A 24,792-nucleotide genomic window follows, 5' to 3' on the forward strand; every position below is an offset into this window, starting at 1 on the left:
AATTCCAGTTTCCAACAATGGCAGCAGCTACTTAGTTTTAATATTACTCTTATTACTCGTTCTGGGTCACAAAATAAACTTTTAACATATTTTCAGTCGAGAATGTTCTAGGTCTTAACTAGGGAACATATATATATATATATATATACATGTGTGTGTATATATATATATATATATATATATATATATATATATATATATATATTGTGTTCTGCTTACTGCCTCGTCTGTTTTTAACAGTAGACAGTGATTCAGTTTGTGTCTCCTTTTATTGTCTTCATTCTGTGTTTATGGTTTGGTCCTTTTGTCTTTACTCGTCATGTTTGGCTTTATGCCTTTCTGTATAGTGCCTGGGATGCCCAGAACTCAAATTGCACTGTTGGAAGTTTAAATTGGTGTATTGCAAAAATAAAACTATGAAGACACTCAAAATAAACACATTGCTGTCACTGAAGCTAGTTGCTTGCAGGTGCCCACCTCAGAGTTCTGAGAAAACAGTCAGAATTCTGACTGTTTTCTCAGAATTCTGGAAAAGAAAAAAAAGATCTGTCCACTTCTTTTATTTTTGGCGGGGGGGGGGGGGTATTTCTCCATGTGGAAGCAAACACAGGAAGCAGCGCTCGGCCTCCTGGTTGATACAGAGAATTAAATTGAAACAAACTGATGGAGCTCAAAGTCCTGATGGAACCAACAAGAGCACCGAAACCTCTCCCGATAGAAGACTTTAAAATGTCTGCTAGGAAGTGCACAGTCTGTGGTCTGGTGATTTTATTGTGCTCGCTAACAGAGCTGAGACGTTTCTGTTCAGTCCCGTTAACAGATTATCGGCTCCATTTATTCCCCCACCAAAAAATATTTGTAGTCGAGTAAGCAGCATTTCATCTCAGAGAGAGTTTCAAGTGATAGTTTTCTTCATATAAGTAATATTTTATACAAATACACACACCAAAAACAATAATAAAATAAAATTCTGGGAAAACGCTCAAGGGCGACCCCTAGCGACTGTCAGCTGGAAGGACACGTGACACGACGAAGATGGGTGTGAGAACGTTTCACAAATTGTTTTCAATGGAAAGAAGATGAACTGTGGATATGTTATTCTGGGAAGAAACGAAATACGATTAACTAAAACTCCTTAGAGGAATTTTTCAAGAGACTTACTCAAAAGGGATCATAAATTATAGATTAATGCTTTATAATATGACCAAGGCTGTAAATCCCCCTGTAATTAAATAGAATGTCAAAGTATTTTATTTCAGATTAGAATTTAATTATATTTGCCTACAAATGCTTAAAAACAAGCTAGAATAAGGGAGCAACAAGTCAGAGTTCTATGGGAAAAAAGAATTATACTGTAAGTACATTTTAAGTAATGTCTAAGTAATTTTACTTAGTGCACGAGTAATTCTAAATATTATAAGTATTGCATAACTTTACGGGAAAGGAAGCACACAGTATTGTGTAAGCAACTGTAAGTACTGCATAATTTTTATGGTTCTTTTGCAGAAAAACAAACATTCTTTCCTCATGTCTTACATTGTTAATGTGTACTTCTCAGGGTGCGGTTCATGTTATGGAGTGCATTAATCTTGCCTTTTTTTACATCTGTATTTAATAATCATTATGTTAATGTGCATGATGGATGTTCTATTATTGAGTTTCCCCCACTTTATATTAGGCATTTAGCAGGAATTTGGAACAGTTTATTGTTAATTCTGATAAGTTAAGTTTTGGGTTCGATTATAAGTAAAAGTAAATATAAGTATTACTTAGAATGACTTACGCTGTACTTAACTTACTTTAATCTAGTGTACCTACCTTTAAATAATTGTAGGTAAATATTATTTACTTTTGAATTTCAAATAAAACAAAATTCAACCCTATTACAGCAGAATTGCATGCTTAGTCACAGGCTGTATTATAAAGTGTTACATTCAGTGTCTTACCAGAGGATACTTTATCTTTGGAAAATGGGAAATAGTTGCAGTGATTTATTGAAACATGGAAATACAATATGCAAGGTAAAATGAGAGTTTGTACAATTAAAATAAGCCTAAAAGTCAACATGTGGTATGGCAAACTTTATTCTTCAACACAACCTGTTAGGGTACCTGGGTCGTTGAGCCAGTGGTTTCAGTTTTGTACCTTTATTTGTGTTCTCATCTTAGTTTATTATTGTGAAGGTTTTGGTTTCTGTTTTGCATTTCTATTTTCCCCAGTTCTTCTTGTTGTGTGATTATGTAGTTCTTAAGTTTTAGTTTCCATACTCCCTCTATTCTATCTGTGTCAGTGTCTGTGTCTGTCCTGGTCCCACGTCTCTGTTCCCTCTGCTGCAGTGCCTGCTTGTGAGTCTGTGACTGTAAGTTCAGTCTGTGGTTCCTGTTTTACTTTGAAAGTCCGTGTCTCATGTTAATGCGTCTGGTTTTGCTTCCTTTGTCTCGTCAGCCCTGATTTGCCCCAGCTGTGTTTCCCTCCTGTCTCCTGTGTCGCACTCTACCTTCATCTTGCTGTGTTCTGTCTGTCTGTATAAGTTTATTTTGGATTCTTAGTTTTGTTACTTTTGAGTTCAGCATTAAAGCAGTTTTGAGTTCACGTTTTGCCCCTGAGTGTCTGCACTTTGGGTCCTCTATATCACCACTCCTGCCTGCACACAGCCTTCACATGACACAACCTGAAGACACACACTTTTACTGGATTGGCAGTGTGTTCAGCATCATGGGCCCAAAAAATGAAACTGCTGCTAATCTGACACTTTCAGGTGATACATAGAGGATCAAAATCTGATACATTTTTGTGCAACCCAAACCATGACAGAGCCTCCACCATGTTTTGCAGATAGCTATACATACTCACTCCTGTACTTCTTTGAACTGAAAATTTAAAGTTTTAGATTAATCACTTCGTAAAACCTGTTGACACTGATTTTCAGTCCAGTTCTGGCATGGGCAGTCAGGAAAAGCTGAAGATAGCTCGGGCCCCGCCAGGTGGGGGGCGCTCCCAGAGGAAGAAGCAGAGTTGTCCAGTCCAATGGAAGGCGGGTGGCCACGGCGGGGGGCCTGGGCCGGCACCACCTGATCATCCAGAAGAACATGTGCCGGTTTAAGTCTGTCATTGGAAACAACCTCCTGCTGACCCCCAAAGTCCAAAAGGAAATGCTTCCAGGTTGAATAACCCTAAACGGGCCTTCATACAGTGGACGCAGCGGAGGCCTATGAGCGTCATGCCTGATGAAAACAAACTGCAACAACCTCGGAACAAAAGTGTCGGGCACACAATGGTGCACTGGGCCAGGAACAGAAAACGAGTCTCCTGGGGGACAGAGAAACAGCACAGAGGGATCGAAGCACGGGGTAGGCTCTCGGGCAAGAATTCCCCGGGGACCCGGAAGGGCTGGCCAAGGACAAGTTCAGCCGGGGAAACTCCGAGGTCTTCTTTAACCGCACAGCGCAACCCCAGTAAAACCCACGGAAGGCGGTCAACCCAGTTGCCATCTGTAAGAGAAGCACGGAGCACGGCCTTAAGCGACCGGTGGAAATGCTTGCACATCCCGTTGGCCTGCGGATGGTACGCAGTGGTTTGGTGGACCTTAACCCCCCAGGCCATCAGCCATGGCAGACCAAAGCTCCGAAAAGAACTGGGGGCCCCTGTCTGAGGTGATGTCGGTGGGGGGACCGAAACGCAAAACCCACGTTGACAAAAATGCCCTGGCCACTGCTGCTGCTGTAGTGGACACCAAAGGCACTGCCTCGGGCCAGCGGGTTGTGCGGTCCATTACAGTCAAAAGGTGTGTGAAACCTTGTGACTGCGGCAGAGGACCAACCAGATCCACATGCACATGATCAAAACGCCTCCCTGGAACGCGGAAGGATTCGAGGGGCGCCTGCGTGTGGCTATGGATCTTAGCGCGTTGGCATGGGATGCACGCTGCTGCCCAGTCTTTCACCAATTTACGCAAAGCAGGCTAGGCCCGCCGTTCCACATGGGTCTGTCCTTCAGTACAAGGCCCGTTTGCGCAGACCGCAGAGCAAGGACGTCCGGGTCGGCACACTGGTCAGCGGCCATAGCGTCAAAGTCTATGCTGACATAAACGGGAGAAACCAGCGCACGGGACGGACAGTCAGCCACGCAGTTGGACTTACCAGCAACGTGCTGAATGTCTACTGGCGCTGCTGGCGCGCGCTCCACGGGTCAGAAACCTTGGACATCGCAAACGTCAAGGGTTTATGATCGACGTACGCGGTAAAGCTACGACCCTTGAGAATAAAATGAAAATGCCGCGTTGCGAGGGCCAACAACTCCGTGTCAAAAACATTATATTTGCGCTCACTGTCCCTGAGCATGCGACTGAAAAAGGCAAGCGGTAGCCAGACACTGGAGACCCGCTGTTCTAACACCGCGCCCACCGCCACATCTCACACGTCGGTGGTCAACGCAATCTCCGCCGACGGAAAAGGGTGGGCCAGCAGGGCGGCGTTGACTGCAGGGCGGCATTGACTGCAGGGCGGCGTTAGCCAGCGTGGCCTTGGCCTCAGAAAATGGCTTGATGCTTTCAGGGAGCCAATCAACCGGGTCCTTAGCTGTTTTTCCTTCAAGGCAGCATAGAATGGCTGCAGCAGGTGCGCAGCTCTGGGGAGAAAGCAGTTGTAGAAATGCCGTGTCCCAAGAAATCCAGAACTGGCAACCCAAACTGGCACTTTTAAGGATTGACGATCAGGCCGTGTGCCGCCAAGCGCTGAAAAACCTGACGCGTGCTGACTCTCAGAACAGCTGGCCACCAATATATCGTCAAGGTACACGAAGATGAACGGCAGCCCGCGCAAGACAGAGTCCATCAACCACTGAAAAGTCTGGGCGGCGCAAAAGCTCAAACAGGCCGAAAGGGGTAATTACAGCAGTTTTGGGAACATCTTCAGCGCACATGGGAACCTGCGGATACCCCCGCACGAAGTCCATTTTAGAAAAAATCGAGGTGCCGGCGAGGTGGACGGAAAAATCCTGGATGTGGGAAATGGGGTAACGGTCGTTCTTCGTGACATTATTTGAACGGCAAAAATCCCCGCACGGCCACCACAGACCATCTGATTTGGGCACCATGTGTAGCGGAGAGGCCCAGGCACTATTCGAGCGCTGTACAATGCCGATGCGCTCCATGGCCGCAAACTGTTCCCGATCGACGGACAGTTTCGCGGGGTTGAGAAGGCGCATGCTCGCGAACACTGGGGGACCGACCATCGGGATATAATGTTCAACCCCATGCTTTGTTGCCTCCAAAAGCAAACGCTGAAAAACATTACCTGAAGTTACTAAATTAGTCCGATTCAGGGGCTCGATGGTCCGAGTGGACCTCTGTCCTGTCCGCGAAGAAAAGTGTGGGATACTCCAGGGCAGGTCGGCAGGGAAGTGTAAGGTGCGGCTGGCAAGGCTGGAACTAGGTCTTGATCGTGGAAAGTCCGGGTAGCCAGGAGAATACAATCTGCTTTCTCTCACCCAGAAGTAGAGAGTTGGCGAGGCCGGCTTTCATAGCCGCCAGCAGCTGTCGGAGGAAGATGTGGGCGAAGAGGAATCCCCCGTCATTCGGTCTGAGCAAGGATAGCATGTGCTCCATCAGTTCGAGAGCTGTACTGCCACCCGGGCCTGAGAGGGAGAGGAGCTTTTCAGCTCGCTCTGCGTCGGAGAGGGCATAGCGCCGAAGAAGCATCTCCTTAAGGGCGGCATATTTCCCTTGGGCGGGTGGGTCCTGGAGGAGAGTCAATGCACGACGGGTTCGAGATGCTGCGAAGGGCAAACTGAGCCTCCACGTGCACGAACCACAATGGGGGATCGTAAAGCCAAAAGTCCGGAAGCTCAAGCGCCACAGCAAATGCAGCTGCAGCAGGAGGCAGAGGGCTGGCGGCGGCTGATGCATCCAGGGCAGAGCTGGTGCCACCATCGGGCATGCAGCATGTTCGAGTCAGGGGTCACCAATGTGGAGGTAAACACAGATGACACAAGAACTCTCGATTAACACTCCTCGTTTATTACTCATCACCACACAACTGAATACTTTCCCCTACAAAACACAGCAACAACACTTCCTGAGAACTGGGTGTGAGTGGAGCCCTCCAGTGGTCCACCACAATGTAAAGAAAAATAGGTGAAAATTTTATTTTTTGCTAAGTTGTTAGCTAGTTCTACCTTTTTGTGTCCTCAAATTAAAGCAAACAAAAAACAAACAAACAGACAAGCAAACCAACTATTCCTCAGAGTGAAAAATAAGTAAGAAAAACTTTGAAAGACCTTCCAAAATCTGGAAAATGATTGCTCAATTGCTAAAAAAAAAAAAGGATAAGAAAGTCTGGCTTCATGGAAGCAAAATAAAAAGAAATGAGAGGTGGCTCAATACTTTTGCACAGTACTGCATTTAGATTAAAAAATGTACTAATACAGAATACAATGTGAGAAACACTGATTTTTGAAAACACACACACACACACACACACACACACACACACACACACACACACATATGTGTGTGTGTGTGTGTAAAATCCTTTGAAAAGACTGAATAAGTATCCTTAAAAGTCGTTTACAGAGTGTGATGAAGTTTTGGAGTAAGGAAAATATTTATCAAGATGACAACAAACACCACTGTGAGAACATTATGTCTGTTCAGTGTTTCCAGAATTGCGAAGGAGCCTTTGCATTTGCTCAGATGACCCGTGCTGTCACCGCTCACCTGGGGAATGCAGCAGACATGACCGTCCGTGCTGCACATGCCTACGGGATTAGATAAACCTGAGTTTGTGAAGTGACGAAGCAGCGTTTATCAGTCAAGCTCTTTTGCTTTTCCCTCACATACCATGACTCTTTGTATCCACTGAGGAACGTCAGTATGTTTCCACTTTTATCTCGTGGGGGTAACATAAATGGCAGCACTTATACGATTTACCTTAAATATCAGCATTCCTTCGTTTCCACCTCACTTTCTTAGAAGCTCAGTGCATGTTATTATTATTATTATTTCACCTGTAATTACACACGATTCCCAGGTTGAAGATGTGTGGCCATGCTGAGGCTTGCTCATGTCATTTTCTGGACGTTGTTACAGGTGTGAGGACAAATGCAACATTTCAGCTGCATTGCATCTGAGTCACCTTCTTTTCCAAGTAATTAGCGAGGAAGGAGCAGGTATCAACATGCAGCTGCAGGCTGTGACCGGGATGGGCGTGGTGAAGGCGCACAGGCGAATCAGAAGGCATGTTGTGAATTCTAGTTCATCTCTGCAAATGACTGCGTGGGTTGTCTGAGCTGGTGCCTTGCTTATTTTCCTCTTTCAGCCTGGCAGCACAGGTGCAAGGGACGAAACAAGCATGAATCTGTACAAGAGCTTTGGAAACCTCATGGAGACTTGGGTAACTGATGACACAAGTCCCGACTCAGAGTGGTTTCAGCGCAATGCTAAAGACCCTCCAACACCTTCCTCAGAGATGGAAACAAACGGGCGCTCAGAATCAGTGGACTCTGGAGTGGAGACGGCCAGCTGTGACACATGTTTTCGTGCTACATCGTCCTTTGCCTCAACAGAAATAGAAGGAGAAGATCTCACTCCAGCATTAACATCGCAGTCTCCTGTGTTGTCCTCTCCCAAGCCCACCTGCTCCCCCTCTTCATCCCCGCTTCTATGTTCCAGCAGCACTCAGAAAGACTCTACTGCCTCGCACCTTAAATTAGAGCAAGCGTTACAAAGGACTGATTCTATGTATTCAAAGGGCAACTCAAAGCCCCTGACACCAGAAGAAATGCTCAGTCGGCGACCTCAAGCGTCTTTTCCGATCAAACGGCACACATCGGAATTAGTAAGAGGTCAAAGATCAGACAGGCTTGACAGAAGAAGGACAGTCAGTCCACCTGTTTCCATTCAGCCAATGTCAGAAATGTGCAGACGGACTCAGTCTATGATTAGTAACAGGCGGACATCAGAGGTGAGATGCTATTCTATCATGAACCAAACTTTAAATCTCTTAAGATTTTGTGTTTTTTCCATAGTAATGCTCTATCACTTAAATCTTGTTTTTGGTTTCTGTTTGTGCTTTTCTGGGGCCAGTTTCGGGATGACATAATTTAGTCACGGTTACATGTACCATCTTGCACGGCACAAGCCAGGCATTAGAGGAACAGTTGATAGACTGTACAAGAGGTTTAACAGGCCCTCCACTTTTTCCTGGAGGGTTGCAACACAGAAAGCTGCTTTCATATTCAAAGTAAGGCTTGCATGTCATTAATCAGACGAGATCTCTTTCAACAAACTTTCACAAGACCGTCGTCTGCGCATGGGCTCATAAACCAGTCTGCCCAGTTAGCAGGCATGTGAAGAATGGATATAGGACATGTGGGGAGAAGTCTGTGGGTCTTTTTTTTTTCAGAATGTGAGACATATTTCGTTAATCAGAGGGCAGAAAAAATGTCTTTGTTTTGGAAAATTATTTTGGGTGTACAAGATTGAGATGAAGGGATTCAATTCTCAAAAAATGTGAAAACCAGTTCACGCTGACAGTGCACAAAGGTGAAGAAACAACTGGATTACCTGAACCATTTGAATGCATTTAGTTCACAATGCTTTGTTTTTAGCCACTGGGTGTGTGTCATAAGTTTGTTCTTGTATTCGTTTGGCCAAGCTTAAATAGCTTTGGGTAATGCAATACAAGGAAGCTACTTAATGCCAAGTAGTCACATCTACATAACTATATACTTTTGTAATTACATGCAATCAGATGCGTATGAATGTGTCAGTCAGATGAATGTGGATATTCTAACTAAACAGGTTGTGATTTCCATTGTTAGGTTTTCATCTCAACTCATCTGAACTTAATAACTTGAAAAAGTAATATGATATATTGCTTCATTTAACATGCTAACACACTCAATTAGCTCCAAACACCACAGGCATGGTGAAATTAGGCCCCTAAGAAGGCGCTATGTAAAAACTTTGCAGAGAATCGCATACATTTTGCACAAAAAGTGGGATTTTCGTTAATCGGCAGAACTGCAGGCTAATCAGTTTAACTCTGACAGGAACTGTCAGAGCCAGTTCTGCTGGCAGTTAGCCACTCTGCCTCGTGGCCAAGAGGAAGCATTATAATGTAAAATGAAAAGGTTGATAGTATGATTGCTGCGGCTGTTTCATCTTTTGACACCTGTTTTAATAAAAGGTACTGACTCAAATTTCTGGCATGTGCAAATGTTGGCTTCACAGCTTGTAATCAAGTTTGCAGGGGGTTGCGGGACAGAAAATCCAGTTGTTATTGGGTTTTTTTAAATAAAGTGTTGAGATGTTTTAAACAGGTCTGTTTCATAGTGGTGCTAAATTTAAAAAAAAAATGGGAATCATGGAAGAGTTTCCCACTCCCAGAAGTAATATCTGCACAAAATTTCCTTGCATGTGTGAAGTGTATTTGTAACAAAACAGCAAGATTTTTAAGTTAACATTTGATTTGCTCTTTGACATTTGCAGGGCTTTGGTTGCAATGAGATAAAAGAACTGAGTCCTGGGTTCATCTACCTGGAGCAGGTGTGTCAGAAGCTAGAAGATATTGCAAGACAGCAGATGGAAAACCGAGCGCTACAGATAGAGGCAGACGTCCTCGTGGAACACAAAGTCTTCCAAGTGAGCCAGGTAATGTCATTCATTTCTTAATGCATGAATTCAATTCAGTTCAGTCCAATTCAATTTTATGTATATAGCGCCAAATCACAACAACAGTCCCCTCAAGGCTCTATGATGTCTCACAGTTAAGAACTCATAACAGTTTCAACAGGTAATAAAACTGACACGAGTTTGTCAGATTAGTGATGACAAATTATCCTGCAATCTGGAGACCTATATGAATTAAAAAGCTCACTTTTTTTTTCTTTTAGACTCCTGACATCTGTCAGACTGACTCTGTAACTACAGAGAAGGACTTAACCACTTGTCAAAGCCTTGAAGATACAGTAAATGCAGAGCATGTTAGCAGCGAACCCAAGCAGCGGAAATACGAACATTTTCGGCAGAGATCAGCTTCAGATACAACTCTTGCCATGATGCATTTAAGTGAGTTATCATCCTACTGTTGTTTTTAAAAAAGCCTGATTACTTCTTGTGGTTGTATTTCTGTCCATTTGAATAGAATGTGTACTTTCTGTGATCATGAAACCTTATTTGTGTTCCTGCTGCAGAAAAAGTGAATGCAGGCTGGAGAGGGCAGCATATGAGTACACATGACCTGCTGGAGGAGCTTGAGGAAGACCAAGAAAATCAGGTAGAACATCAGAAATAAATAAGAAAAAATACATGTGTATATCATGAATTATAAGTGATAAGAAATGTTATTTTATTAATGTACTCTTAATCTTCTTTTCCTCTTCAGGAATCCACAGAGGAGGAGACAAAAAAACCTATAATGAACTGGAGGAAAAAAATCCTGTCCTTGAGAAGAGAGGGGTCTAATGCTTCATATAAAAGGAGGTGAGTTGTGTTTTTTATACACTGATGCAGTGGTCCACAGGTAATGGATCATCGATAAGGAGGCTTTGGTGAGATTTTTGGTGTTGATTTTCAGACGATGCATCTGCTCCTCTTGAACATTTTGTTCTTTTTTTCATGAAACACAGCACAAACGCAACCTCCACTTTCTGACGTTGACTCGTTTCATCTCTTTCTAATGAATTTTTTAAAGCCAACAGATGCAGCCATCTGAGAAAAACTCGACCCGTCGAAGGCTGAGCCAACTGTTCAAGAGGAAAGACAAAACTGTATAAATGGACCACAGTGTCTGGCTTGATGTTTCGATGTTAGAGATTCTGAGGAGAAAAGGCTTTTCTGCAAAAGTACAAGCACTTTAACTGCTTTCAAAACTACTTCCTATTCATCCCTTTATGCACCAGTGTGCTGCGTTATATAAATGTAAAAAGTTTACTTGCTTTTTAAAAATTTATATTGACAAATAAAGGCAATTTCAATACTGTTTATTTGACTGGGAAGTAAATGGTTAAGTGGTTCTCTCATTATTTACAATTAGCACAACAAAAATGTCCTATGTTACTGTTTTTAACAATTAAAGCAGGCTATACTGCAAATGTCAAATAAAGGAATGATGAAAATACTTAACAGAAGTTCCAGAGTTTTGTCTTCTTGTAATTTGACAACACAAAGTTCATGTTGTTCATGTCTAAGAAGAACCATGATTACATAACACAGAGTTTCTGCTTAATGTGAAAAACTACCTTAGACCGTGCAGTTTAAACAATGTTGCTTTTTTTCCTTCTTATTATTTAGAATTTTTAATCATCAGGAGTTCAAGGGTTACACTCAGTGACCTTTTCATAGACTCAACTTATTCATTTCTTATCAGTTAATCACATGGCAGCAACGGACTGCATTCAGGCACGTAGACATGGTCAAGACGACCTGCTGAAGCTCAAACCAAGCAGCAGAAGAATGGGGAAGAAAGGTGATTTAAGTGACTTGCGTGCATGGTGTTGTTGTTAGTGCCAGATAGGCTGGTCTGAGTATTTCAGAAAGTGCTGATCTACAAGGATTTTTCAGCACAAACATCTCCAGAGTTTACAGAGAGTAAAGAGAAAATATCCAGTGGTCAGCAGTTCTCTGACCACAGGATATGGCCTGTTGATTTTACAAGTCAAACAAGAATGGCCTCATAGGAAGACAACATAAACAACAACATATTAATACCAAGGTGTGCCAAAGAGCATCTCTGAACATACAACATATGGAACCTTGAAGCAAATTTACTACAGACCACTGGAAAAATGTTTCCTGGTCTGATGACTCTTGATTTCTTCCACAACCCTCAGATGGTAGGGACAGAATTTGGCATAATCAACATAAAAACATGGATCCATCTTCACTTGTATGACTGGTTCAGGCTTTTGTTGTCGGTGTAATATTGTTTTTTCTGTATTGTTACAGAAATACAATACAACCCACCTGAGTATTATTGCTGTCCATCCCCTTATGACCACGGTGTACCTATCTTTTGATGGCTGCTTCCAGCCGGATAATGAGCCATGTCCCAAATCTCAGACCACCTCAAGGGATTGGCCTCCAGACTCCTGATCTCATTCCAGTAGAACACTTTTAGAGATAAGAAGCTCGTGGATGTGCAGCTGACAAATTTTTAGCAGCCATGTGATGGTATCATGCTAAATGGAACAAAATCTCAGAGAAATGTTTACACCACTTTGTTGAATCTTTACCACAAAGAATAAAGGGTGGTCCAAACCAGTGCTAACATGGTATACCTAATAAACTGTCCAGTAAGTTTTTATGAAACTCAGAACAGACTTGAACCAACTCATTACAGTATGTGGAAGATTTTAACCAACTGCCAAATGTATTGTTCATCAGTTGCTGTTGGACTGTTGAACTTAATGAATCAGCTATTTCAGATTTGGAGTAAATTGATTTTCACTACTTAGAAACTTTAACTATTCAATTTAAGGGTTTCATGGGCTAAAACTGCCTTTAAAATGTCCTTGCTTATCAAACATTTTACACTTTTTAATCCAATTTTGGGGTTTTCATCTGAATGCTGTAAGAAAATGGTTTAGCATTCTTTTTTTTTTACTTAAAAGTCAGTATTGTGAGTACCCTATGATTCCCACCCAACAAGTGCAGGCCACACAGAGGTACTTTTTCTCATTTAGATAATCTTTATTCACCTAGGTTGGGGGAGATGGACCTCCCCAGGCATTCCCATGTAAAGAGATGTCAACAAAGACAAACACGTCCAACCAAACGAGAGAGGGTGAACAGGATTCCAGTCCATACATAAAATACATTTATTTACTATTTATTGAACCACCAGCATCCATTAGTCCCACACAGCATCCATCTGTGCTATTAAATATATATAGATAACATCTATGGAGGGCTTTATTTACTGTATGTGTGAGTGAAGGGGGGAATTGGCAGAACAGGCAGAGCTTATAGACGAGGAGTGGTGGTGGTGGTGGTGGTAGAGCAGCGTCAAGTCATGCCTGCAGTGTCCGTCCTTGTCTACATGATGCCACAGGAAGACAAGGGGTTGGCAATCTGGCAGGTGCAGGCTGACTGGCAGTACTGACGCACAGTCTGGTAGCAGCTGCGGTCGGCGTCCCCGCCCCACTGCACGGGCCCGTTGGGGTCAGAGGGCAAGCGGCTCAGGATGCTGGTGTTGATGGCCAGAGCAGCCAGGCCATAGTCAGTGAACAGCACTGTCTCGCGGCGACACGTGGGGCAGGAGATGAACTTGTACTTGGGACACGACTCGTAGAGGATCTGCAGGCATTCCTCGCACACCGAGTGCAGGCAGGAGAGGATGCGCGGCCGCTTCCCGGCGAAGTTGTATGTGTGGCCGCAGGTAGGGCAATCCAGGGGCTCGCAGGGCATTACGGGTCCCGAGGAGGAGGAAGAAGAGGAGGAGGAGGTGGAGGAGGAACGTAGCACGTACTGGTTGACTATGACGTCGTCCATCTTGTAGTGGAACTGGTGGTAGCAGATTTCATTGGCACTGGTTTTTCGCTGCGCCAGGAAGCTCTGTTCCCTGCGCATCACAGGGGCCGGGGGGGACACCATCGGCCTGGGAGACCCTGCTATGTCCAGAGTTAGGTCGCTGCAGGCCTGGTTGACGATGATCTCGCCCTCACCTCCACCGTCCCACGCCACTCTGGGGGGCGGGGCATAGCGTGGCTGGGTGACGGGCACAGGACACTCTCTGGGAAACTTCTCAGACTGGATGATCTTGACGGTGTCCATCGGGATGGTCACGGGCTGACGCCTGAGGCAGGACATTCGCACGGTTTTGGAGGTGGGAAAGAGAGGAGCAATGGCTCTTATCAGCGCTAGACAACTCTGCCTGGTTCTGTGCGAGGGCAAAAAAGATTAGACTCCTTTTTTGAAGTCAGCCATTAGAGGGGACATGGGGACGGATGGTTCCCTCCATGTTTCCCTCAGAGATCCCCCACACCCTCCCCTTGGTGAGCACTGTTGTCAGCCTGAGTCTTTATGAGGTGGAGACAGATAGGAGAGCTTTGCCAGAGCACCACAATCTGTAGCTCTTATTCTGTCACAGATAATATGTACAGATGACTTAACAGTCCAGCTTACAGTATCGGACCAGTGTTGACTACTTAAAGGTAGTTTTTTTGTTGTTGCTGTTTTAACTCACTAATGCTGATGGTTCTGTGCTGTCTCTGATGGCTATTCACTCACAAGAACTGCTCAGCACAGAGATAAACACTGATAAATAATCTCATATGCACACAGATTCTCACATGTACACATACAGTACAGGTTTAGTGGGGGGTTGGATTACAGGCAGTTCAGAAAGGTCCACGAGGTATTGTCTGAAACGATATCCTGTGCCCTGCTAAGGCTTTAAATATGTTTCTTGCTCAGCCCCACTGCTTAGCTTCCTGTTTTTGGCTGCGGATGTGTTACACATCAACTTGAGTGTGTGAGAACGAAAGAATAAATTCTTGGTCCAGGTTGGTCAGCTGACCCTGTGTGACCCTTGCAGTAAGCGCCTTGAGGCAACTGTTGTTGTGATTTGGCGCTATATAAATAAAGTTGAATTGAACTGGCTCAGTGATAAGAAGTAGTGAGGAGGCCTTTTATTGGAAGGTGCCATAAAATGCTCAAAAAAAAAAGAAGAAAAAAAGCTGTTGCAATGACTCCTTAAATCTCCAAGGCTCCTGAATTCCTCAGAGGTGGGAGTGAAGGGTGGTTTATTTGGACTTTCAGATAGTCGTCCCAGCTAAGCAGAAAGAGTGGTAACAGTTTGGTGCCTCAGTCCAATAACCGGATTCCTTTGGTCCATCCACCTGTGATCAGAAAGAAAAAGAAAAAGAAAATAGTTTTAGCGTTGGTTCTCGAAAAATCCACGGTTGCTTTCTCTAAAATGGTGCCAAATATGTGCGTGTGACCGACCGGAATTTGTTCCGCTCTATCTGTATACTGATTGTTTTTCATTCTGATGACAGAGGATATCACAACAGTTCATTAAGGGGTAAAAAAATGGTCCTACTTCCTTCTGCATCTTGACATTTGGCTCAGGTGAGTCGCTACAAAGACAGATAAATATCATGTTTCCAGACGCTCTGGGGCACAGCACAGGGAGCATGCCTTCCTGTGACTAAACACAATCAGCACGCTGCCAGGTCTGAAGATCGTGCTGATATCTAATGTGCAATGGCGAAAGAATCACAAACACAGGGCCTGGAATGAGCCTAACAAAGTTACCACTCAGTGTATGCCTTTCTTTATTCTTTTGAGCCTCTATCATTCAGTGTAGTAGACTGCACTAATGTTCTGGTAACACTGCAGCAAGGATTGAAGAAGCACTGAGTCATGAAGTGCCTCAACATAGTGCTGATAATCTTGACCAGGTGGATTTCATCAAATGTATTTTTTATTTTTGCCTTCTTATTTTAGGCTTACATGACAAGTTTAAAGATAAACTGAACATTTGTGCCACCCCAAGCAAAGCAATCACCTCTAAAATCTTCTCGCAGCCTTCAAAAACACTAGCGTGTACCTATATCTTCTACATAAAGTAAACGGTGCTGGGAACTGGGTGCACCCCCCCACCCAGTAAATGTAACTGACATGTATTTTAAGTCACAGCTTGCTACACCGTGTGGTTAGAGCAGGTGATTGTGCCACAAGTTTCAGGCCTACTCTTGTCACTCCTCCTGCTTCCTGTCAACACCCAGCCATCATCTGAGCTGCGTCAGTCCGACTCCAACACGCGTGGGAACAGGTTACAATCAAGCAATGGGGAGCTTGTGTCATACTGCGTGTGGGTTTTTTGCGAGAAAGAACAAATGCACAGATGAAAATTTTTTTTTAGCTTGACCAAAACAAAAGCTGTCGAAAAGCAGAAGAGGGAGGATGACACATCTTTCATTCTCCGCGTGGCTGTCAGCGGTGATGATTCATTAGAGAGAGAGGGAAAAAAAATGAGCAGAGGAGGTGACCTACATGGCGAGGAGGAAAAAAAAGACAGAGAGAGAGAGAGAGAGAGAGAGAGAGCATAGCACAGGTCCTGGTTTCTATTTCTGGGTTGTTTATCTATTCACTTCTCAGTGGTTTCCTGCCCCCAACCCCTGCTGCAGATTCACGCTGAATGAGGAAGATGTACGCAGACGGCGGAAGTCTTTAGCTCATTACTCTGCAGCGAGCCATTTTAGGCTTTGTTTCTCCCATTTATCTGCTCTCTATTAATCTCTTGTCATACTTGCACACAGGCATAGGTGTGGGCAAACATCATTCACAATTACACCATCATCCAACACTGCAATGCCACAGCACTCCTCCCAAAAACAGCCTTTCTCATCCTCTTGCGCACACAATCGACATTAATAAAATTTGTACATTTCACAAGGCTCGGTGGTGTTGGCAGTTAAGACAAAGTGCCATCTCATTTTCATTTAAAATCCTTGATTCTTTCAAAAAATATTTACGTGGGAATTCTCAAAGAGATAAACAACAAGAATGTATATGATATAGTTTACAGACTTTCATTTGCGCCTGCTTTTAGTTAATGCTGTGGGACACGTTTAACCGATTTCACAATTCGTTTAATAATTGGCATAAAACTTTTGTTAAAGACAAAATATTTGTACAATTTTTCTACTAGATATCAAACTTATTTCATGGATTCAGTATATTTAAGGTCAGGTGCAAAGACCAACTTTTTTGCTTTCTGTACTTTATTCTTCGATCATGTCTCTGATGCTTTGTTAATTTCCAGCTTCATGTTTTAATGTTTGGATGTTGTGACAGTAGCTTTACATGATTCAAAGTTTAAAATAATCCTTCTTTATATTATACCAGGCCTTCATGGAACTCTTTCACTGATCCTCTGTCTCTCTCTGTGCTCTTACCCACCCACCCCAGTTAAAGCAGATGTACCTCCATGAGCTAGCTTCTATCAGATATCATTCATGCTAAAAAAGAGGTCTTTCCTCCCTACTGTCACCAAGTTAGTGGGACTCTTTCTCTAATACTTCAGCGTCTTCGTCTTATAATACAAAGCACCTTGGAATGAGTGTTGTTGTGCGGAGGCATTATATACATATATTTATCAAAAGAAAGCAAAAAAGAAGGTGCTGAAATGAACCATTTGGGCTTCACTTTAATGCCACTGTCACTTTAGGCCCTTCTTTTGACTGGTGGCCCCTCTGCCCCTCTCCAGCAGCAGGTGGGTGGAGCTGATTTGCTAACAGTGAAAGCAGTGTGCTTAACATGACCATATTTAGAATGTGCCCTTTCTTTGACATTATACAGAGCCACTAACAGAAAAACAACCTGAAACAAAAGTTTACAGCAGCCTGAGCCCTGAGCTCATCATTCACAGGGATCATTTGTACTTATTATTTAAAACTTCAGCTATGTTTGACATGAATAGACACTAATGTAGCATATATACTGTATGAGCGAAAGTAAATAATTTAATAGGTCTACTTTAAATCTCGTTTTGTCCATTTTAGACTGCATTTTACTTAGACAAGTTTTTTTTCTCTAATCTTATAGTCTTATCTACGTTTTCACCAAATGTAGCTTAAAACACAAAATCTGTAGTAGAGCCTTAAAAAGATGAAAACAACAACAACAACAACAACTATTACTATGCACCACAGCAGCACAAATAAACTTTGTCATATGTTCATATAGATAACACAGGAAATATCATTATCTAAAAGTCTGAAATTTCTATTTGGATCAAATGATTATTAATCAAAAAAGATCTTTCATGTCTAGACGGAGCTTGTAAAAATAACTCTGACAATGGCAAGGGTCAATTTGATAAAGTATCTAGACTGCATGAGGATCCTTTGAGCCTGGGGGAGTAGAAGAAGCTAAAATTACCCTCTAATTTGGTGACAGTGTTACGAAAAGGGCTGATAACGGATGCAGATTGCTTGCTGATGGGCCAGCCTTGGCGCAGCCTCCTCCTAACCAACGGAGCCCTCTGCGGTTATGTAAGGAGCTCATCTTCTACCAAGACTCCATATTAACAGTGCAAACTGCCCTACACAGCTTTGACACTGTTTGTGTGTGTTTATGTGTGTACATAGCTGAATCTTCCTGCACAGGAATTATTACACTAATGAAATCATGGCAGGCATTTGACCTCATCATCACAAGCACGAGGAGGAAAAGGAGAGCTGACCACAGAGATGTTAGAGGAGGCTGCCTCAGCTGCACATTCCTCATACCATTAGAAGACACACAGAGCTGCATTCACATTTCTGACACACACACACACACACACACACACACACACACACACACACACACACACACACACACACACAGAACATTCTCACCAGCATACTCCCCATCACGTACAGGGCACCACCCTTTACATTCCTGGACACACAAACAAACCAGATAACCGGCTGATAACTGCCACTAAAATTAGGATTTTTAAACGTCTCGTATACTTAGTGGTGGATTTATTAACACACATTTACGTAGCGCTCTGCTCTGGTCCTCCTGATCACAGTGGATAGATTCCACCTGTGCACATCGGAGTGCAGGAGAAGGGCACCATGTTCTGAATGAGTCATAGAGACGATGCGTGAGTCTCCATGTCTGTCTGTCTCATTTTCTCAGTGAAAATCTGCCCGTCACCGTTTCTGTCTCCCATATATCTGTCCGGATGGAGAGAGCAGAGGATTGGGTCATCGTGCCCCGACACCTCATACCAGTAGTATGTCAAGTATGCCAGCTATGTTGAAATTTGCATCTACATTCGTACCCCGGCTGGTAAAAAAAGCCAAACAAACAAACTTTCCAGTCGGACCCGTGTGAAATATTATGCTCTATTTTGATTGCATAACGTGTGGTGACCTTAGCGGGCACTGAGGGCAAATCCCCAGATTTACTGTATGTTTGCTGGCTGCAGCTTTTCTCTGCAAATTATGGAGTTGCTGATTCGAAAGGATGAGTTACTCCTGTGGTTTATTTTACAATTGGAATCAAATTGTGGTTGCTAATTTATAAAGACAACTGAGCTTTTCTCCTGTTTACATTCCTGTTTTTCTTAATATTTTTAACCCCATTATATGCGACATATAGATGTCTAATTTCCTGGCTTTGGACACTCATTCACTGATAATCCAATAAAGTGCTGTCAAGCTAATAAAATTTAAATGACAGCATTTAAATACATCTCACTGTTATTTGCTGGATTTTTAGGCACATGTTTGTAACCATCCATCTGTCATGTTTACAGTCAGCTGACTGACTGGCTGAATGCAGTCTGATGTTTGTGTTTTTAGATGGGCACAGAGTGCTCCGTGCATGAGCGGCGAGGTGTTGTTTTTAATAATTAAGCACGCTGCCATTCATGGCAGACATCGGCCATTTTCCCTCACAATTTATTACAGCCAAGTGCTCTTTGTTCTCATCTGTGTAGCTCCCACAGCAACATGGCAGAGCCACACACAGGCAGTAAAATAAAAGCAACAACCTGAATGTCTCATGCCTCACACAGACCTCATGCAAGATTTATGGGGGGTGAGCTCTTCAACAACAGTGGCTCGATTGACTGAGGCAATTGATTTTTTTTTCTCTTTAAAGAGGCTGTCTTGGCACATGTTTAAGGCTGATGGCACTGATGATGCTCCGGAGGGACTAATGTGTGTTGGCCAAAATGTTCGGACTGTGTGAGATGGGCTCGCTTCAGTGTGCTGGTTGCGTGTGGGAGGGGTGCGTTCGGGAGCAGCAGTTATGCAATCACAGCATGGTGGTGTACCGCTTTCTCACTGCGGCGCCAATGTATGGCCAATACGGAGATGCTGACAGCTACAGAACAGCGCGTTCCTGCCCCATCCCTGCTACCACTACCCTCCCTCCTCCTGCCCCCGTTGTCCATCCACGCAGAGGTCTGTCAAATGTTAAAACCAGAGACAGGAAAACCTGAATATACTGTTAACACGCAAACTCACACATGCTCAGGCTCTGTTCACAGTTTCCAGACAATGTTTGTTTGTGCTCCGTGCAGATAAATACGCAGGCAGGTGCAGGTCCCATTCTGCAGACGCACACGTGTGTCTCCATTCATACATCCAGGTGGGTGTGTGTGTCTGCAGAACGGATATCCATGATGCAACACTCACACAAATCCCAGCTTAATGTAACAAAGCAAAAATAAATAAATAAAAAAATAAAGCAAAGCCTGTCTATTTCATTCAAGCACAAAGACAAAAAACAAAAAGTGTGTATGTTGCTATGAATGCAACATACACGAGCCACACCTCTCAGAGCCTAAATGTACAGGTCACACAGATAATCCGAGGAGCAACACAGAGCAAAAACCTGAGCGTCTTCACCATGAAGCATACACCGAGCCTCACCTGCCTGTCTACGCAGTTGTCTTGTTTCAGTCCTGTCTCGTCGCCACGTTCCTGTCTTTCTGTTTTTGCTGTGATATCTTTCGTTCTGTGAAGGTAAAACCAAACCGTGTGGTCTCTTTGTTTGAGGGAGGACGCTCTCTCTCCTCTCAGTCTTCTTCTAGAAGCATCAGCCACTAGCAGCAGCGAAGGGAGGCATCAACGGGGAAGTAAGATGGAGGAAGCTGCTGCTAGGTGGATACATCATGTCTCTGGGCTGCTTTCATCGACCTCCACATCCCTTGTTTCGTTTCTCTGGAGCCTTTCGTCCTTCACTCCACTAACCCTGTTTCTTCTCCTCTGAGCTGTGGCCGAACGTCTCCCTCCGGTATCCTTTTCTCCATCTCTTTTTTCCTCTTCCTCCTTCAGATGATACAGCTCATTCTGTGCACTGATATGAGCTTCTGTGCTGTGACTCTCATATGTCTCCTTCCCTTTCTTTCTTCCTTCCTTTCTTCTGGTTTTCAGGTAAACCTCACTTCTCCTCCCTTCCGTCTCCCCTGCTGTTCTCTCTCCTCTTGGCTCCACTGCCGTTCATCGCTGCTCTTTCTCCTCCTCCGTCTGCTCCCGTCAGTGCACCTCACAGTCACACATGCGCAGTGTTTTCACACATATACACTCTCTCTCTGTGCTTCTGGCTCCCTCCTTATGCATGTGGCTTATTTTGCCTGCCTACCCCCTTCTCTCTCTCTCTCTCAGACAGACACACACACACACACACACACACACACACACACACACACACACACACACACACACACACACACACAGGCCTCTCTTTTCCTCTTGTTCACTCTCTCGCTGCAGCACACACTGCAGTGCCTCTGCAGCCAGCATCACGTTTTCTGGTTGTCAGAGAGAAAAAAAATCAGCCAATGAGGAGCAGAACCACACTCCCACCCCCACTCTCATACCCCCATCTAAGCACACAAACGCATATTTACACACAGGCGCACACGCAGCCTTTTCAGATATGAAAGCACCAGAAGCTATGAATCATACTTTACATGCACAGACTGAAATGAATGGTTCAGTGCACCAGCTGGGCACAGGAAGCTGGTATAAACAGATCTGTAATCTACAGAGTACAGCTGATACACGAGTTGAGAAAACAAAAGACAAACTGACCCACTGATTTACTGCGTACCTGACTGGAAACTCTGGAAAAACAAATCAGTCACTGCACGTCAGTTTACAGGCTCTATAAACACAAACTGGAGCAGGGAGATGTTATTTGTATTAATTCTTCTTTAAGACTTTTAATTTGATTTTTTCAAAGCTAAATCTGAGACTGCAGATTTTTCTGTAAATTCACTCAAAAACTTAAATGCACTATCCTAAGCCCTGGACCCACATAAGCAGGGATGTTGCATAATAAGTTTCTATCTGCTCAAGCTTTCATGCTGACCAATAGATAATCCTCAGATCAAAGTAGGAAAAGACAGCATGTGAATTTTCTATTAAAGCAATAGGGGTTTGCTTACATAATGTGGGAATCAAATGCATAATATATTTGACGTACAATGACAACTCTGCATACCAATTAGCTCCCTCTTAGCATATTTTGTAGCATTTGCCTCAGGTAACGATTCATGTTTCAAATCATGCAGAATTTCCAACATTCATGGCGCCTGCTATAGATACAGGACTACACCATTCACAAAGACAGTCACATTTAATAGCTGGATTTTAAAAGTCTAAAAACTGCAGTACAACTGCAGAATAAAATAAGTCTTCAACTTCTGACTACAGTAAATCAATGCTGCTGCATAAATCTGACCAAAATGTTAATCGAAACAGTTCAGTGACTAACTTGAAGATATTTTCAGCAGACTTTTTCATGTAGCATTGTCTCCCTGAGGGCAGCATGCTGTAGGAAAAAAAAAGGAGGCCTACTCCCCGTACCTTACCTTACCTTAGAGGCCATGAATCACCTGGCTTTATACGGAGCTGGAGGGAGTGCATGTGAAATCTGTGGCTTTCTGCTGAGGGCTAGACAGGATGTCTGGAGAGCGCTCAAGGCTAAAGTTAAACTATCTGCTGATTAATATCTGAAGCTGAAGGTAAGCTGGCAGCTTGATGAAATGTCTGATTTCCCATTACACACGTGTCAAAAAATATTGTGCAATACACGCTGTTACCAGCACCAATGAGAGAGCGAGGTAATTTATTTTAATAGCTACTAAGTAATTATATCTTATCGATTAATTAGCACCTCGGTTATTTTTATTTACTAGTGCATGCCCATGCTACAGTAATGTTTGGTTTGTTTATGAGCTGAAATGATGATTGTTATAAGGCATAGGTGCACAAATACAAAAAAGTAGGTCATTTGAGACCATGGCTAGGTGGTTGCTATGCAACATGATGAGGTTAAATAACACAGGGCCTGTAATTCGGCTTTTCTGGTTATAGATGAAGTGTTGCTGTCTTGAAATTAAAGTGACAGGATGCTTTCATAAGGTGCAAAAAGGCAGAAAACAGGTAATTTTAGCTGTTGCCAGGTGGCTGCCAAGTACCTGCTGGTGTTATGTATAATCAGAGGTGGCCCATAAAAAACACTTAAAGCGTTTTTTTAAGAGTATCATACTAATATCAGGTTTAAAACAATATTAATTGGAAGGAATATAAACTTTATTTCATCCCAGAGAAAGCAGAGAAAAGCAAAGGGCGTAAAAGAAATCTAGCTGTATTTGCTGTTACCTGCATTGTAAAAGAGTGACTTAGCCTTAGCACCTACAGAGAAAAATGAGTAAAATCAATTACTAAAGTTAAAGTGGGATTTGGCAGGTAGGGGGCAACATGGGGAACAGAATTATTTAGAAATAAGTCACAATAATTTGCATTGTGGGTGCAAGTACAGTTTCTGTACTGAGTCTTGCCTATATAAAGCTTGTATGAAGTTGATATTCAGTGGATGAATTTAATCAGTATCATCACCTTAATAAAATTATGTCTGCTAAACTTAACGTAGCCTCACACAGACCATGAACACCACAGCTCATCTACATCTCTCCAATATAGTGTATAGCTATAAACAGCACTGCACACCATCCAGTGTAGCCAGGAATAAACTGCCTGGTATTTTTAAGTAACCCTTTAATAACACAAAGTCAGTATAACTTTTATATGTTTTGCAGGATGTTTCACACTATGAAAAAAACACAACTTTAGGACCATATAATGCATAGGTCCATCATCTGTCCATCATGTGTATTTGTATTGATGTTAAAATTCTCCTCCCTCTTTAATTTCATTGTGTGAGATGAAACGAATTTGTTTGTGACAAGAAGTAATAACTTCTTTTGAAGAAAGGAGAAAGAAAAACTTTTGAAGCATTTTTAAACTGACTTGATTGTTGGTTCTGTACATGCAGGTTTTGACCATTGAAATTCACAGTTAATTTAATAATACTTGTTTTTCAAATACATAAGAAGAGGTGGGCGTGAAATGATGTCGTTCCTGGTACAATAGCTCTGATTTGTTTGGTAACTCAGAACTGAAATAATTTTATATAAGCATGAAAGATGAAAATTGTTTCTCCTGATGATTTTGTAGTTTTATTTAGAAAGTAGGATATCATCCAGCACACACATCAAACTCATTAGAAAGCACTTCCACTGGTGTCAGTTTACAGTCAAATGAGTGCTGGGTGCGAATACAGCCAGTGCCACACCAATTACAGAATTAAACTGGAGGTGTAATATCACATATGTCATGTTAAACCCCAACCCCAATCTTCTGCCACTAGATGGCGCCTGTGTCTAAGCCACCTTTGTCTTCTCCTGTGTTCTTCCTCCTGTGTTCTTCCTCCTGTGTCAAACGCTGATTGGGATCTTTACAGAACAACAAATATGTGCCGTTTTCACTCAGTATCATTTGAGTGTTGGTCACAGATATAGCTTCCTGTTATAAATCTGTAAAGATTCCATAACCAGACGTAATCATTTAGTAGCTTTGTGAAGCTTATTGGGAGACATTTTGTCGTCCTCAGTATCAGTTAGGAACTGATTTATAGAGAGTCATAACCAGTGCCTTTTATTGCATAAAGGTGGCACTGTGAGGGACCTTTAGGCTCACGTCTCATCAAACTCACTGCATAGTTACTTAATCACACAACTTGTGTAAGTCTTGTGCTGCACATTCAGTCCTCAAGAGCTCACAGTGCTATTAAGCATTTGTTATCACAAGCCCTTTCCCCCTTATTTTAAATGGACATTAGGCTGAACACACTGAAGATAATTTATTTCATTTTCATTTCTTCTTTTCCTTAAACAGAGGCACAGTGTCATACAATGCTGCATATCACAATACACTCAATCTTTTGTTTGCAGCTTCGAAATAATGTCAAACACTTCCAGTTCCTCGTCA

At 43.0% G+C, this 24,792-nt stretch overlaps 2 protein-coding genes across 3 annotated transcripts; one reads left to right on the forward strand and one right to left on the reverse strand.

The window, feature by feature from the left end:
• The first annotated feature begins 5,343 nt into the window (after positions 1 to 5,343).
• On the forward strand, positions 5,344 to 12,473 carry LOC146383676 (uncharacterized). Its single transcript, XM_084935074.1, has 6 exons — positions 5,344 to 7,961; positions 9,491 to 9,652; positions 9,895 to 10,069; positions 10,195 to 10,277; positions 10,386 to 10,483; positions 10,695 to 12,473. The coding sequence occupies exons 1-6, from the start codon at positions 7,350 to 7,352 to the stop codon at positions 10,774 to 10,776; spliced, it is 1,212 nt and encodes a 403-aa protein (XP_084791200.1). The 5' UTR covers positions 5,344 to 7,349; the 3' UTR covers positions 10,777 to 12,473.
• Positions 12,474 to 12,667: 194 nt separating this feature from the next.
• rnf208 (ring finger protein 208) lies at positions 12,668 to 21,216 on the reverse strand. 2 transcript variants are annotated; one of them, XM_084935076.1, is made up of 2 exons: positions 20,390 to 21,216; positions 12,668 to 14,841 (listed from the first exon to the last, which is right to left on the reverse strand). In XM_084935076.1, exon 2 carries the CDS (start codon positions 13,808 to 13,810, stop codon positions 13,037 to 13,039), a length of 774 nt encoding a protein of 257 aa, XP_084791202.1. In that variant the 5' UTR covers positions 13,811 to 14,841; positions 20,390 to 21,216; the 3' UTR covers positions 12,668 to 13,036. The 2 variants fall into 2 exon arrangements, with proteins under 2 accessions (XP_084791202.1, XP_084791201.1); XM_084935075.1 differs by having other exon boundaries at positions 20,386 to 21,216.
• Positions 21,217 to 24,792: the final 3,576 nt, after the last annotated feature.

This window comes from Perissodus microlepis, chromosome 7 (assembly GCF_051167445.1).
Source record: "Perissodus microlepis isolate ML-2025 ecotype Zambia chromosome 7, ASM5116744v1, whole genome shotgun sequence".
Lineage (NCBI taxonomy): Eukaryota > Metazoa > Chordata > Actinopteri > Cichliformes > Cichlidae > Perissodus > Perissodus microlepis.